This window comes from Equus przewalskii, chromosome 12, assembly GCF_037783145.1.
Source record: "Equus przewalskii isolate Varuska chromosome 12, EquPr2, whole genome shotgun sequence".
Classification (NCBI taxonomy): domain Eukaryota; kingdom Metazoa; phylum Chordata; class Mammalia; order Perissodactyla; family Equidae; genus Equus; species Equus przewalskii.
In genome coordinates this window covers 4050851-4065720 of record NC_091842.1, presented here as the reverse complement: position 1 = coordinate 4065720, position 14870 = coordinate 4050851, and the positions used below count along the sequence as shown (strand labels likewise).

At 54.2% G+C, this 14870-nt stretch overlaps 1 protein-coding gene across 3 annotated transcripts in view; it reads right to left on the bottom strand.

The window, feature by feature from the left end:
• Positions 1-737: 737 nt before the first annotated feature.
• WIPI2 (WD repeat domain, phosphoinositide interacting 2) overlaps positions 738-14870 on the bottom strand; it is a 34296-nt gene continuing 20163 nt past the window's right edge. For 2 of the 3 annotated variants that reach the window (XM_070566217.1, XM_070566219.1), the window contains 10 exons: positions 13953-14122; positions 12468-12564; positions 11936-12033; positions 11408-11500; positions 8494-8564; positions 5499-5606; positions 4377-4541; positions 3441-3548; positions 2537-2658; positions 738-1597 (listed from right to left, as the gene is read on the bottom strand). In XM_070566217.1, coding sequence (XP_070422318.1) covers positions 1485-1597; positions 2537-2658; positions 3441-3548; positions 4377-4541; positions 5499-5606; positions 8494-8564; positions 11408-11500; positions 11936-12033; positions 12468-12564; positions 13953-14122 — 1145 coding nt within the window. In that variant the 3' untranslated portion in view covers positions 738-1484. Of the gene's footprint in view, positions 1598-2526; positions 2659-3440; positions 3549-4376; positions 4542-5498; positions 5607-8493; positions 8565-11407; positions 11501-11935; positions 12034-12467; positions 12565-13952; positions 14123-14870 lie in introns of all 3 variants that reach the window. The other variant, XM_070566218.1, reaches the window with a different exon arrangement.

The window sequence follows — 14870 nt, the reverse complement described above, 5'->3', positions numbered from 1 at the left end:
GCACTCGAGACACCTTTCCCGTGTGCCCACCTTGAAGTCGAGGCAACTGAGGCAGAAAGAGGGAAGAGGACCCCGGCATCTTCTGGGACGACCAGAGAAAGACGAACCACATGCCTTCGACCACGAGAAACCCGTGGTCTCTCCACTCTCCCTTTTACCAGCTGCTCAACTGCCACAACCGAGATACAAACACGACCCGCCACGGACCCCTCTGACCAAAAAGCCAGAAAAAGCGAAATGGGAGGGCAAACACAATGTTTTTGCTTTTTTACTTCTATCCTTAGCTGTCACCATTCCAAAGAATCTAGAACGATCTTTCCTGCCATTAAGTCCACTTACACTCCCTCGGAACTTAACAGCGGTGTGTCTTGGTTTGGAACGCAGAGTGTGAGGTATCTGAAGTTGTTTAGATTCTGTAAAAATGACAAGGGAGGCCAGGCAACTCCTGGAACTTGTGACCAGAATCTCATGACTTCGCCGAACACCTTTCTCAGACTCAAACAGAAAAGGCACACGCCACCCAGGAAAGCAGGCGCTCACAGCCCACCTCCTCCCTCTGGTGCCTCTTTCTACCTGTGTCCCGACTCCTGACCCAGGCGACAAGAGCCCGGCAGACGCTGGGCTCAAGGGAAGAGGACACCCGGGTACCCATCGCATTAATTCTGTGCCTGGTGGGCGCAGGAAGAGCTACAGGCTTTCCTAGGAAAAAAGAGTCACACAGTTATCGAACAGAAAGGTTAAAGTGGAGACCAGACAGTTTAATCAGACAAACGTGCCCCCTCTCCTTCACTCCCGGTTCCCGGGCACTCTTTCAAGTTCACCTGCTTCCAGAAGGAGAAGCTTTTAGCATCAGCAAGAACCTCTCTCTTCCAATAATCACATGGAAAACGAGCTCAGAAACAAAAGTCCACCCTGGAAGAAACCCCAGAAGAATCCAATTTGGAAAGAATTTAATTAACAAAATAAAACAGGGCAAATGGTCCAGGAGGGGCCCCAGGGAGGGCGGACTTGGCCGAGGCCCACGCCGCGCCCGCCCGGCAGGCCCCGGGGAACTCTGGAGCAGAGCCAGCCTCGAGCACCAGGCCCGCTCGGCCGCCACCAGCTTCTCACGCGTGCCTCGTGATACACATTGTCAAGACCCAACAGCCGGAGTTGCTCATCAAGTGGCCTCTAGCTCTCCTATGCTGGCTTGGCACAGTAACGCATGCAAAGCAAGGTTCCAAGGGCTTCACCAAACAGTTAATTTTGGCAAAAAGAGAAAACAAACAAAAAGCTACAATTCATAAGCAGGATTAAAAGCCACTGAAGTGAAAACAATGTACTTCTCAACAGTATGGAATGAGACTACGGCTACAATCTTTTTTTCTTTTTAAGTCTCTGCCATCCTCTCCCGCAACTCGGGTCAAAGTTCATAGCAGCATATCACAAAGTCCTCTGTCAAGCTAGTGTTCTCTGCTTCAGAGGTCAGAGTTCACAGGTCAAGTTCAGTCCGTCCGAAGAATCATGGGAGGATGCTCGCTGTCCTCCTCCAGCCGCAGGGCGCTGGCTTCATCTTCCAGACAGGCGCCGCCCGCCGCACCCAGCTCGTCCGTGTAGGCTGCAAAGAGACAGCGTGGTCACCCTCAGAGGCTGGACAAGGCAGAGTCCAGCAGCCATGAGGAGGCTGGACTTGGGGACATTGGAAGGGTTTATAAACCACAGCCCACACTAAGACTCAATTTTAATCTCTCTTCTAACGAGCTTTCTGCAGCTTTAGGCAGCTCGAGATGAAGTCATTTATTTTCCAAAAGTCATAAAGGTCAAAAAGATGCCTGCACAGTAAAGAGGGGCTTCCTGGTAGGCAGGCTGCTGCGTCCCCAGGGAGGAGGAAGAGCGGAAGCCCGGCCTGCACTGGTCAAGTGGGACATTCGCACACACAGACTCCAGGGCTGCCCCTAACCGGAGGGCCATGAATCTCAGAGAGCACCGTGAGGAGACCCCTCGCGTGGGAGTAGGGCTGCAGCGTCACCCACTGAGGTCAGGCTGACTGCGGCAGGGGGAGGGGAGGAGACGACGCACAAGGAGTGGAGGGGCCGCAGCCCGCAGGGCTGCCCTGGCCTGGCTGCAGGGCTGCCCAGCTCCCTCAGCGGGAGGCCCCGATCGCAGGCCCGCAGGCCCGCAGCCCCGTTCCTGCCTCAGCATCCCCTCCTCGCAGGGCACCTGTCCCAAGGGGTGTCCATGCACGCCTGCTGGCGGTGAAGAGCTAGGACACACGCTGGACAGGGTCACTGAGGGTAATGGTGCTTCATCTGAGAGGGGGCGAGCTGGGGGACAGTTCACCTGCGCCCATGACAGCCTGAGCCACAATCACTACTTTTTCTTCATGACAAAGAAAACGAACTCAGCCTGCAGAGCTGACGAGAGCTCGCCTCTGTCTGGGCGCCACTGCTCTGGGCCCGCTGCAAAGTGGCAGGTGGGCGATGCAGACAGGGCGAGAAGCTCCACGCGCGGGAGTGCTGCAGGAGGCTGCCCTGGGCCCGCTCTCACCCAGTCTCACCCAGTCTCGTGGGAGACGAAGGCGCGTGAGCCCCGGCCGCGCCGTAGGTCGGAGTCACGAGGGGGCAGTCGTGAGAGGCGGAATCTAAGATTTCATTGGTCGTCTCCATACTGCCGTCCAGCCTGGGAAGCGGAGGGAAAGGGAAACAGTGAGGACAGCCTGGGTGCCAGGCCAATGCCGCCTCACGGCCTGGGCACCAGACCTGCGGTGACAAAGGCAAAGGCCCCCATCAGACGGACACTCATGTGTGCCTGTCACACCGTGGTGACTTTAACACGACCCCCTGGGTGCCTGTGCACTGGACTTTTACATGTAAGTCTGATGGAGAAAGTTATACCTAGGGAGGCAACCTTACTGTTTATTTAAGATTAATGGTCATAAACAGAATTCTAGAGAAAACTCACCTCCCACCGAACAGACGAGTACTACAGTCTTGTCAGAACCTTCAGATGATAGAAACAGAAAACCAGACTGCACCGCATCCCAGTGCACAAATGCTCACTCCTTCCTTCCAAGGAGGAAGCCTGTCCCTCACAGGGAGATGGCACCCTCCGAGAATGTGCTCTACACTCTGGGCGGCCCCACGGGCTTGCAAAGTGCTAAGTTCCATCCTTAGCCCCTCCTGAAGAATGCCCCCCGTCCACAGGGAGGGATGGTGTGGCGCTGGCCACATCTACTCCTCTCTGCGCCCAGGGACTGACTGGAACACGAGCAGGGAGCTGTGGGAGGGGCCTGCACCATATCACCTGCCTGGTGGGAAAGTGAAGCCCCTAGTAGCACAGGCCTGCTCCTGGAGCGTGTCCCTCTGTGTTTCCAGCCCTGACAAGATGAGCGAGCTTGCGCCAGGTGGCTGACAACAGCCTAGCCGCAGCGAGGAGGCGACAGCGGGTTGGGGCCGACTTACTTGTGCTGTTTCATCAGGGTGCACTCGCCCCCCTCCTGGGGGTCCAGGTTGTACATGTAGAGGTACCCGTCAGAAGCCCCCACCAATAATCGGGGAATCTTCTGAATTCTAGCGAGAATGAAAAACAGCCAAATTCTAGGAGAGTGACTTTCACACCAAGTTCTTTTTAAACTAGCAGCCTCACCTTTGGCACGGCCGGGGAAGAAACAACCCCCCACCCTCCCAAAGCCAGCACAAATTTAGTTTCGTGTGCTCCACGCGACCCACGTGGAGGAGGATATGGACCACGCCCACTGTGCTCCTTGAGGCCGGAAGGGCAAGGCCAAGGGGTGCTCAGTGTGGATGAACGCAGCCCACAGGAGACAGGTGGGAGCCACAGCAGGTGCACGGTTTCTCTGATTGCCAAGGGTAGAGATCATCATAAACTTTTCAGCTAGCTATGGCAGTTAGCTAAAAGGATGTAAAATCACGGGCCCACAAAGACGTGCTATCACTGCGTTTTCAAGATGGTTTCCCCACGTGTCCCACACGGACGGTCCCAGTGCGGTTCCGAGGGCTCCTGTGTGTTCCGAGGCGGGAGTCAGGAGCCCTGAGCCGGTGAGGCTGCCAGCTCCGCAGCCTTGAAGGTTAAATACTGGAGATCTCACATGGTTTCTGACTTACTGACGTTTCTCATTAACACTCCACAAGTTCCCAACAGAAATGGAAGGAGGAAGAGTTTGGGATCAGAACACCGCAGAGAAATCCCTCAAGTCTCCTAATGGCGGGGTGCGCCCCGTGACTCCCTCCGCTCCACCTAACTGACCAAACCAAGGGCCTAAGTTTGCAGGGTGTTCTCAGGCTGCCCCAGGCACTGTCACTGGCGCTCTGCGACTCGGCTCCTGACCGCAAGCACACAGGGCAAATGGCAGGGAGGCAACGCCCGGCTCTACTCACGTGGCCAGCGAGCAGATGTTTTTGTGACCACAGAAAGGCAGGCGGACTGTGGCAAAAGCTCGGCCCTGGTTGAACATCTCTGTTACTTGGGAGGGCAGGTAGCTAGTGGAAGCCATGAGCACCTTCCCGAAGTAGCCAGTCCAGGTGGTGGGCTCCTCCTGAGGTCTGCAAGAAGGGGACAGCAGCAGATATGTAACGCTGGACTCGTCCCTCCAAGAACGGCCACATCCCACTCACACAGAGACAAGTGTCAGCCCCGAAGCTTGAAAGAGAAATTTCCCATGCTCAGGAGAAAAAGGGGGGCCGAAAACAATGACCTCTTGAGACGCCAGGGACGTTGTCTGGGAAGGGCCAGAGGAGGCGGGCTCTCAGGGAACAGAAGCGGGAAGAGCCATGCTCCTCCCAGGCGGCCAGGAGAGATTGTGGCAAGCAATCAGGCTCCCCGTTTATAGCAGGTGTGAGGACGCATGGGGCCAAATTCATGGTCCCTCCACCCTTATCTTTTTAACAGGAAGTCTCAGAAAACCGTATGAGCACAAATCTCAAAGAGTGATTTCCCCGCGGCCCATTTGTGTTGCTGCTGTCCATCCTGGGTATATTTTGTACGTGGTCTTAAGTGCTCCTTGAATGAGACAAAGCATAAACTAACAATACGGATCCCAGTGGGACGTTCTTTCTAAAAGTCAAGAAAAGACCACCCCTTCACTACACATTACCACTGCGGTAATACACAATTCAATCAGCTGCTTCAAAACCGAAAGCCACCTACGGCAGGGGGAGCCGCGGGCTCCTTCCCACGGGCAGTCCGCTCACAGATGCTTTCGTGTCAGGGAAGCGCTAAGAGGTGGACATCCGTACCAACCAAAAGACGTCCGTTTTCACCCTTCGCGCCTCACTCACACCTTATTCTTTTAGCACACTTCCCACACCAGAACGTCACCTTACGGGGGAAAAACTCGTCTTACTGCCGAGCGGAGAGTTGGTGACACTTATTCTAGAGCCAGCTCCAGGGTCTCTAGTGGCAAAAATGACTCAAGGCAGAACAGTGTCTGCGCCCGCGTTTTCATCCAGTCAGTGGAGAAAGTGCTTTATTTTTTAAACAAGCGCATCTCTGCGACTCACTTTTCCTTCACGGCCTCGAGTTTGAAGATGTGCACAGTCTCCGTGTTGCTGGAGGCGGAGAGGAACATGCCGTCCATGCTGAAGGCCAAGGAGCAGATGCTCACGCACCTGCGGGAGGAGGCGAGGAGGTCTGAGCCACGCTGTCACCCGAGACACCGAGGGCTGCCAGCCGCCTTCCTCCAGGGACTTCAAGGTCCCAGAGAAGGAAGTTCCCACGACAGACACGCTTGGTCTACTGATAGCGTTCCTGCTCCTCTCTAGTCGTCTTCTCAAAAACTTTTCTTAAGGAAGGAAACTGTTTGACAGGTAATACCACGTAAGAGTAATCTTTTAGTATATCCTTAAACAGCCAATTTTCTTTGCAATTCCAAATGACAAAGGGAATCAGGGCTTCACTAAACCATTTTTAGCTAAATTAGGCTGGATTTACAGCACTAAGGTTCCTAAAAGAAAACCCAACAATTTGAATTACAGCAGGTCCTAACACGCAAGAGGGTGAACCAGCAGCCCTCAGAATGTTGAACAGAGCAAAACTTGCAACACGCTGAGGCTCTGCAGTTCACCTTAAAAACCCCAAAGCCGTCGGGTCAGTCTGCATTTCCTCAGAATCCTAGGAACACGAGGTACGTTTAGCCCTGTCGATCGTAGGGGTTTTATTCAATTTGCTCCGCAGTCACGGAGTGCTTACAAGGCGCCCAGCCCCGCACTAACGCTTGGGGGCCCGCGGGGAGCGGCTCCTGCCTCCGTGGAGCCCCGGGAGGGGAGGCCGTGCAGACATGGAGTCTGCTGCAGGGCAAGGAGCTGTCGAGCAGGGAGCAGAGGGCTACGCTGCATGAGGGAGAGGCCGCCTGAGGCACAGACCCTCCTCGACTCCAAGGGTTCAGGAGGCCGCCAGGGCACAGACATGACATTCCAAGCACAGCAGATGCCTGTGCGAGACCCTAATGGAGAGAGCGCACTCTTCTGCGGAGCTGGGAGAGATGGGGAAAGGGAAATGACAGACAGCTGGAAAGGAAGGCGCCGGGAGGCCTTGTAAAGCAAGGAGTTGAGGGGTTTGTAGCTGACCCTCTAGGCAAGAGGAGGGCAGTGGAAGCTTCCAGATGGGCGTGGGCTCCAACTGTGTTTACGTCCTCCAACGACAGTCCGGCTGAGCTCTGAAGGACAGAGCGAGGGGGCCAACAGCAGAGACCAAGGGAGCACACAGTTAGACGGGGACCCGACCTCGGGGCGCAGGGGCTTGGGGGTTAGGGGAGTGACCTGGGGGCTGACACCTGCGGCCAGACTGGGGATGTGACGTGCCCAGGGGAGCCAGTGTCGAGGCCCTCCAGCCCTCCAGCTTGGGCAAGGGGCGGTGCTCAGGGAGGTATTTACCGAGATGGGTGTGTGAGAGACGTGGAGTGGACGGGCACATTGTGGTGGCTGTTTCCCAGGGGAGACGGGAAAACCTCAGCAAAGCAGCTGGGCTGCACGTACAGCCGTGTCGTCGCCCGCACACAGACAGGAGAGACGGTTTCGGAGGGCGTGTGGCTGAACCGAGGGGAGCAGAGGCTCCAGGGCAGCAACGAGGCACAGGAGGAGGACAGGGAGCGGGAGCCGCAAGAGAAGAGAAACCCAGAGAGCCACGATGTCAGGAAGCCAGGGAGGGGAGAGGGAAACCAAGGAGACGGTAAGAGGGGCTGGGCGTGCGGCTCTGCCGACGGCCTCGCAAACCTCTGCGCCCTCCGTGCGAACGACCCCTGGAGGAGGGGAGAGCGACAGATGGAACGAGGGTCTCAGGGAAGGGGGGGTGACAGCTACAGGCTCTGGAAGACTTCTCGAGTACGGCACTTCCCGGTCCAACTCCCCACCTCGGGGAGGTGGGTTCTGTTAGCTGCCCGTGTGCGACGGGACCAGAGCCCCAGAGGTGAGGTAACGCTGAGCAAGGTCACACAGCTACCGGGCGGGAGGGGGCGGCGGCCCTGGGATCTGACCCCAGAGCCTGAGTCCTGTGGCAGATGGTCCAGGACTAACCAGGACCAACATCCCTTCCTCCTGAACAGAAAGAGCCAAGTGCAGGCAGCAAGGTTTGCAGACAGATGGGGAAGTGGACGGAGCTCCACACTGTGACTAACGGGTTTTTTTTTTCATTTTTCTACTGGGAAAGATTGGCCCGGAGCTAAAACCTGTTGCCAATCTTCCTCTTTTTTTTCCCTTCCCCCAAACCCCAGTACATAGTTGTATATTCTAGTTTTAGGTCCTTCTAGTTCTTCTATGTGAGCCACCACCACAGCGTGGCTACTGACAGACGAGTGGTGCAGTTTGGAGTGTGCTGAATTTTTTTTTTTTCCCCTGCTTTATCTCCCCAAATCCCCCCGGTACATAGTTGTATATCCTAGTTGTGGGTCCTTCTAGTTGTGGCATGTGGGACAACGTGGCCTGACGAGTGGTGCCATGTCTGTGCCCAGGAACCAAACCTGCCAACCTCTGGAGCGTGTGAACTTAACCACTCAGCCACAGGGCCGGCCCGTGCAGAGTGCTGAACTTTAACACTAGGCCATCAGGGCTGGCTTTTTTTTTAAAGAAAGAGCCAAAGCCATTTGCTGGGGTGAAGCGGGGGGATGGGAGAGCTGGTGACAGGTTTTCAGAGCAGAATAAGGACAGGAGCGTGCAGACTAGGCAGGAAGCTCTGAGCCTGTCGCCTGAGAGGAGGCCGAGGAACCCACACGGCCCTGGAGGGCCTGGCTGTGACTTCTTCCACACTCGCCGGCTACGTGGCCACGCTCCACGTTCAGGTGGGGTCCCAGGCAAGTGAAACCCAGCTTGCTTATAAAAACGCCCCTTCACCTCCCAGGACAAGGCTCCGACACCTCAGCTGCCCACCCGGCTGGGCTGAGAACACCCATCTCTCACCTAGGATCCCAGCACTTCCTTAGTGTCCACTTGTCTGTCACAGAGAACGTGAAACTGAAACCCAAACAGACCTCCAGAAGCAACGCTGGAGGTTTATGCACTTTACCTCTTAACTCCTCTCCGGAACTCGAAGAGTTTCTGTCCCTCTGGAATGGAAAATACCCTAATCACAGTCCCCTGGGGCATGGAGAAAAACAAAGAAAAAAGAATTTCAGCCGAGTAAAAATAGACTCCTATTTTTTTCACATCAGACTATAAATAAGACGTGGCCCGTCCTCCGACGACACTTGCACTGGGCGGTGCGGGGGTTTCTGAGGCCCCTCCTGGCCAGTTCCCCAGCAGGCCCTTTACACAAACACCTTCACACCTTCTTGCCACAGCACACCAGAACATTCCCCTGTTCTACTGTTTACTTAATATTAATCTTTACTTTAAATCGACTCATGTGACTGACTTGAAACACAAATAGCATTGTAGTCAGATGCGGAATATAATAACTCTGTTTTCTTTAAGTCATTTAAAGTTTAAACTATTAAAAACAAACGCTGTAAGCGTGCACCACGTGTTGGGAAGGCCCACCTAACTGGACGTCTGACAGGGCTGAGGCCCGGCTGACGTCCTTTCCCACCACTGTTAAGCTGAGTTACTGATCAAGGGAACTGATTAGCTGGAAATGTTATTTAATTGCCTAAAAAGGAATAAACCCAAACTAACAAAATGGTAAGACCTGCATTAAGAAAACTTGTGCAACCCAGACAAAACAAAGCGTGCAGAGATGGGGAGGGGTGGCACGTCCCTGCTTGGAAATGGAGCACTCTGAAGACGTCCGTTTTCCCTACCACCCCACAGGGGATCTGGGACCAGGGAGGCAGGACCTGAGCATCTTGGAGGATAAGGAAGAGAATGGCCAAGAAGGTGAAAATGAGCGCCCCTTTCAACAGCTAATTATTAAAAGAACACCAGTACGCTTCAGAAATAAAGCAGCACAAAAAGAAACAGACTGCTAGAAGGGAAGGCAAGGCCTTAACACAGGCAGCACGTCAACTCTGGGCGGGTAGGGAGAATTATTCAACACCTAACCTCACGCTGTACAAAATTTACAAGGTTCAAACTGTTAAAGATAATAACCATTAAGAATAACTGACATTTATAAACAGGAAAAAAAACCCCCCAAACCAACACTTATAAACGGCCTGAATGTGGACCACCAGCAACTTTTTAACAAACGACAGTAAATCCCTACAGTGGGGTCCTGTACAGCCGTTAGAAATCAGGCTGCGGATAAAACGGGTCCCTCTGAGAAAAGGTTAGATTTCAGGACAGTGATTCTCTTTGAGTGGAAGGAGACCGACTGGGTTTGTAACTCTTGACAATTAGGGGGATGAAACGGTGCATTCGTATACAAAACCACCACGGCAAGGTTTTGCTCTCTGTGGCCTGAGCTTGTGGAGTTAGCTGTAATCTTCAGCAGCACACCTACTGTGTAACGCTCAAAAATGACAAGTTGTTGGTCACAGCTTGACTGTAGCTCCCTGAAAGCAGGATTAAGCCACAGACGCAGGAGTGGCCCCAGCACCTAGGAGCACAGTAGGGCCGAGGCCACTGGGGGTCTAATCCCACCAGCTAAGAGGATTCTGTTAAAAAGCAATCAGAAGTTTGCTCTTTGCAGTCCAGAAAAAAATCCACTGTACTTTTACTGGCCTTGAAATTCCATAAAGCGTGTTAGGGCCTTTCTAAGATTTAATAAAAAAACATAAAGATAAAACTTTGATTAATCTAGGGATAGAATTTCACAGCCATTTCAATACTCCCAAGGGAGAAGAAAAGGACAGATGATATTGCAATTGCCCAGCACAGTGTTTAAAAGCAAAGTCAGGGTTAGAGTCCAAGCCTCTGTTACCGCCCAGCCGGGTGACCCTGGGTAAACTACTTAACCTCTCTGAGCCCTCAACATAAAATGGAAAAATGTTTACCTTGCTGAGGGGATCAAATGAGGCAATGCATACAGAGGATCTAGCAGAATTCATGATGTTAAGTGATCCATAAAGTGATCATTACTATAGAAACTGGGTCTGAGAAGCAAGAACAAAGACCCATGTGGAAAGTTAAAGCGAAACTGGGCAGCGAGCAACTGAAGAGCAGGCACCAGGGCTCAGGAGAGAGCAAGAAGCCAGGAGAACGGAGATCTCCAAGAGAAAGAAGACCGAGAGTGGGGTTTTTAGGGAGAAGAGTGGAACAGCAAAAGACAAAGATGCAGCAGGCGAGTGAGGAAGAGACTGAGGAGCCCTCAGCGTCAGAGAGGCGAAGAGAAGTGGGTTAACGGAAGGGACGCCGAAGCCACTCTGTCCCACGGGGGGGAGCTGGAGAAAGGCCACACTCTTCTAACCCAGAAATTCTGCTCACTGGACGCTCTGAAGTTAACAGAGAAGCACAGAAAAGATTTCTATGTAAGACAAGCACACTATTATCTATATAATATACATGAACATATTATTAACATATTACTCTAATATATTCTAAATATTAGAAACAATATCGACACCCCCCCAGGGGGAACGTTTAAATAAATAAATCACAACTGAATCCTGTACAGCCTTAGAGAAATACAGTATCATGCAGAGTGAACAAAGGATGATCAATTCCACACACAGTGTGACCACACTTTGTTAAATAACTAGAGAAAGAATGGAAGGCAATTCACTGAAGCATGTTCGCGTCCCCGCTTCTCTAGCATAGCGCGTGAGCACCACGACCTGAGCCACACGGGCGAGCGCGTGGGCATGAGCGCACCTTCGGCTCCTCTCCGTCCCCGCATGTCCCGCCACAAACCCGCACTAGCTGGACTGTCCGCAGAAGCCCGCCCCGTGCAGCGCCTCTCACGACATGACGAGCGGGCTGCTATCTGGGCTTCCCCGTGAGCTGGTCGATACAAAAGCTCGTCTGGTTACTTGACTGTGTGAACGGAACTGAGAGTCTGCTGGAACCTGGGCCTAGTTTCCCACGGGCCACGGCCGACTCACCTTCTCAGAAGCAGTGGCGAGCTTGGTTCCACTGGCGTCGAAGGCCAGCGCTGCTAAAGGACTGTCGTGAGCCGGGATCATGTTTGCAGCTCTCTGCAAGGGTCAACCAGCAAACCGTGAGCGCCAGGCAGCGAGACCAGGGCCCATGCCCCCACGGTCATCAGGCTGAAAATGCCAACTAGCTGTGGTGAAGACACCAGCACGGTTAACAGCAATACCAAACCCACTTGATTTACTGGGGGTGGGGGGTCCAAGGAAAGACTGCTCAAAACCTTCAAGGAAGCTAGCAACGTGTGCAGAAGGCCGGGTTGTTTCCGCCACGCCTCCAGGCACGCGCACTGCGGAGCTCAGCACTGCGGGGACGGGAAGCCACCCAGAGGCAGACTGTCCCAGATGCTTTGCCATTAGGAGGAAGCAGGGAAACCGTACTGCTGAGCCGAGGACGGCAGGATGCCAGAGGATCCACAGCACTCGTTTTTGGAACAAGGCCCATTTTAAAAAGCAATCCAGGTCCAAAAGGAACCTCACCAAATTAATGGTATCGAAGACCTGCACCTCCCCGATGGTGGCACTGCCCGGGTACGCCAGGTAGCAGTTGTCGTTGTTTATGGACAGCGCACATAAGCCTGCGAGCAACACAGGAGAACAACGCGGAGTTAGGTGGGGAGGGTCTCCGTCTTAGCTGTCAGACATAATCCAGCATTCACCTCACCGAGAACGCAGAAACCAGAGAGCTCTGCCACAACCCGGGTCGGGGCACTGCGGGGTTCTACGCTCCACCCCCTATGCCGCCACCTCGGTGACAGCGGGATGGTAAGAAGAGATCAAAGGCCTTCGCCTGGAACTGATGAGCAACCCCACAACTGGAAGCCAGCCCAATGACCCAGCCCAATGACTCGTGGTCACCAGAGCAGCAGCAGAAGGCAGGCAGCCTGGTTTCAGATCAACACTTCAAAAACCCGTCTCTATCTGCGGACCCTGCAGAGTCAGCTCCCTCCCGCCCGCGGCCAGCGGGAAGAGGCAGAATCCGAAAGACAGGACACCTTCCCAGTCGACTCACCTGCAGGGTTGGGGGGCGTCTCCCTGATGGTGTGCAGGACCTTCATGTCCCGAATGTTGTGGATGTAGAGGGACTCCTCCAGGCACACTATTAGCCTCTGGAACACAGAGACCGCAAACAGAGAAGGGCAAACATGAAGGGCGAGGCACAATGTGCGCTCCCCACCTCACAGACGCACTCCGGGACAGACAGCAGCGGGCCTCCCAGCGCCACGCACACTGTACCCCGGGGCACTGGCCTCATCCACCAACTGAGCGGCGCCCAGAGCTGGTGGCCCGCTCCCGCGACCAGTCCTGCCGGCTGTGCTAGGACTTCCTTCCAGCTGCGACTGAATCCAATGCCACGGGAGGTGGCCAGCTGCAGCTGAGAACCCGGGGCTTGTTCGGTTTCGCTCTCGCGACACCTGAGCTGCTTTCAAACGCTGCTGTCCACTCAGGGTGGCAAGAGGAAAGTAGAAGACTAGGGGTTTTTAAAAAAGTGCACAATTTCTTCTGCACTCAGATTCCTCTGCAGGAGCCTCAGCTCTTGCTCCATTTTAAAGACGAGGGGCGCACTTGTAGCTGACGCCCCACGGGGATGCTTCACGCAGGAAGGACAACTGGGCACGCACGTGGCTCCCCTTCAGCTGGTAGGTATACGTATACCTGAACGTTTTACAGTTAAAAAATGTTCAACATGGTATACCTTCTAATTTCCCATTTTAACCAACTTCTTCAGTTAACAGGTCAATTCCCAGTTTCCACCATGTTGGGGGCCTCCCGTGGGACTACGTTCCCCGGCCACCGCCCTGCAGAGTCCCTAAGAGAGTCACGTGGGCCCCGCGTCGGGCTGCTGGAGGAGCCTTCCCTGCACAGAACACTTCGCTGCAAACACAAATGCTGAAGGACCTCAGGGGCCGCGCCGTGTTTGTGAGTAAGCACAAGCCATGTGACAGCCTCATGAAATACACTCACAGGCTCGTCACCAAGTCCATACTCTGGGCCAGACATTCTTGTGAGTTTTGGGGAACATACAGAAAAGTAGTAAGTCCTTCATTTTAAATTAAAAGTTAAATAAATGAAAGTTTAAAAAATGAAAAGATGCTAACAGATTTTTTTAAAAGTAACGTTTATAAAAGGAGAAGCAGGTAAATAAACTGCGATTCGACTCTTGGGATGAACATGAGGATATAGAGAGACAGAAGGCTCGTGTCTTGAAGGATGCGGGACACAGTCTGGCAGAGGCTAAGGGCACTCGTCAGAATGGAGCGGTCTGCGCAAACTGCTGAGAAGAGAAACAGAGGCGAGTCCGGGGCACGCGGGGGAAGGCGAGCAGGTACAGGGGCCAGAGGGCCGAAGGCTGCGACACGGCCGGCTAAGGACCCTTGGTTTTGTCCTAGAGGCACAGGACGCTCTGGGATGGCAGGCACAGTCGCGGCCGGACTGAAAACACCGCGGGTGGGACAGAGCCCACCTGGAGGTCTGCTCCCCCGAGCGCGTCACCCACCTGCCTGTTCAGCTTCACGGCCAGGATCGTGTTGGAGTAGCTGTAGTTGCAGATCTCGGTTCCTTTCTTAAAGTGGCAAACTTTCAGCTTCCTGGGAGCTTTGAGGCTAACGATGGCCACTAAGCTGCTTGAGAACAGTCTTTCTACGATGCACACATCTTCAGTATCAGCTGAAAGTAGAAAAGAAAAAATATATGTATGTATCCACGTCAACAGGCACCATGCGCTCACACACGCGAACAAGGGTCTAACGTAGACTTATGGAGAGCAGGGCACCGCTGGGCTACAGGGCGGGCGCTTGGTGACGCAGCCCGCTCCCAGAGCACAGGCAAGTATGAAGAGGGGCTCTGGGGCATGCAGACCAGGGTCAAACCCAATGCTTACGAGCCACCACGCGCAGAGTCTCCCTGAATTCTGCGTGGAGGGCCCCCCTCGGCTCCAGCACTGCATCCTCAGAGGCCTGGCCCTCGGTCCACTCTGTCCAACAGGGGCGGCCCTCCTCTCTCCTCCCGAGCATCGTCCTCTCCACTGCCCCCCGGCCTCACCTGTAATCCCCTTCGTTATGTGCTCCCTGGGTGCTCCTGGTGCATACGGTGGGACAGGAGCTCCATTGGGACAGGGGCCTCACTTTCTGCTCCTAACTGGATCCCTGGCCCTAACAACAGCAGCTGACAGAGGACGGGCCCCCGCACAGTCTTTGAGTCTCCTGATCGTTCTAGTCTCGCTTTCCTTGTGTGTAAAATGGGGATCACAGCTACTCCATGGTACTGTGAGGAGGGAATTATGGAGGACAGCCCACAGTCAGCACTCTACGCCCATGAGCCCTGCTCCCACCGAAAGCGGGGACACCCCTCCTCAGAGACTGCGGATTAGAAACGCTGTGTGTACAGCGTCTTGCACAGAAAGGAGCAGACACAG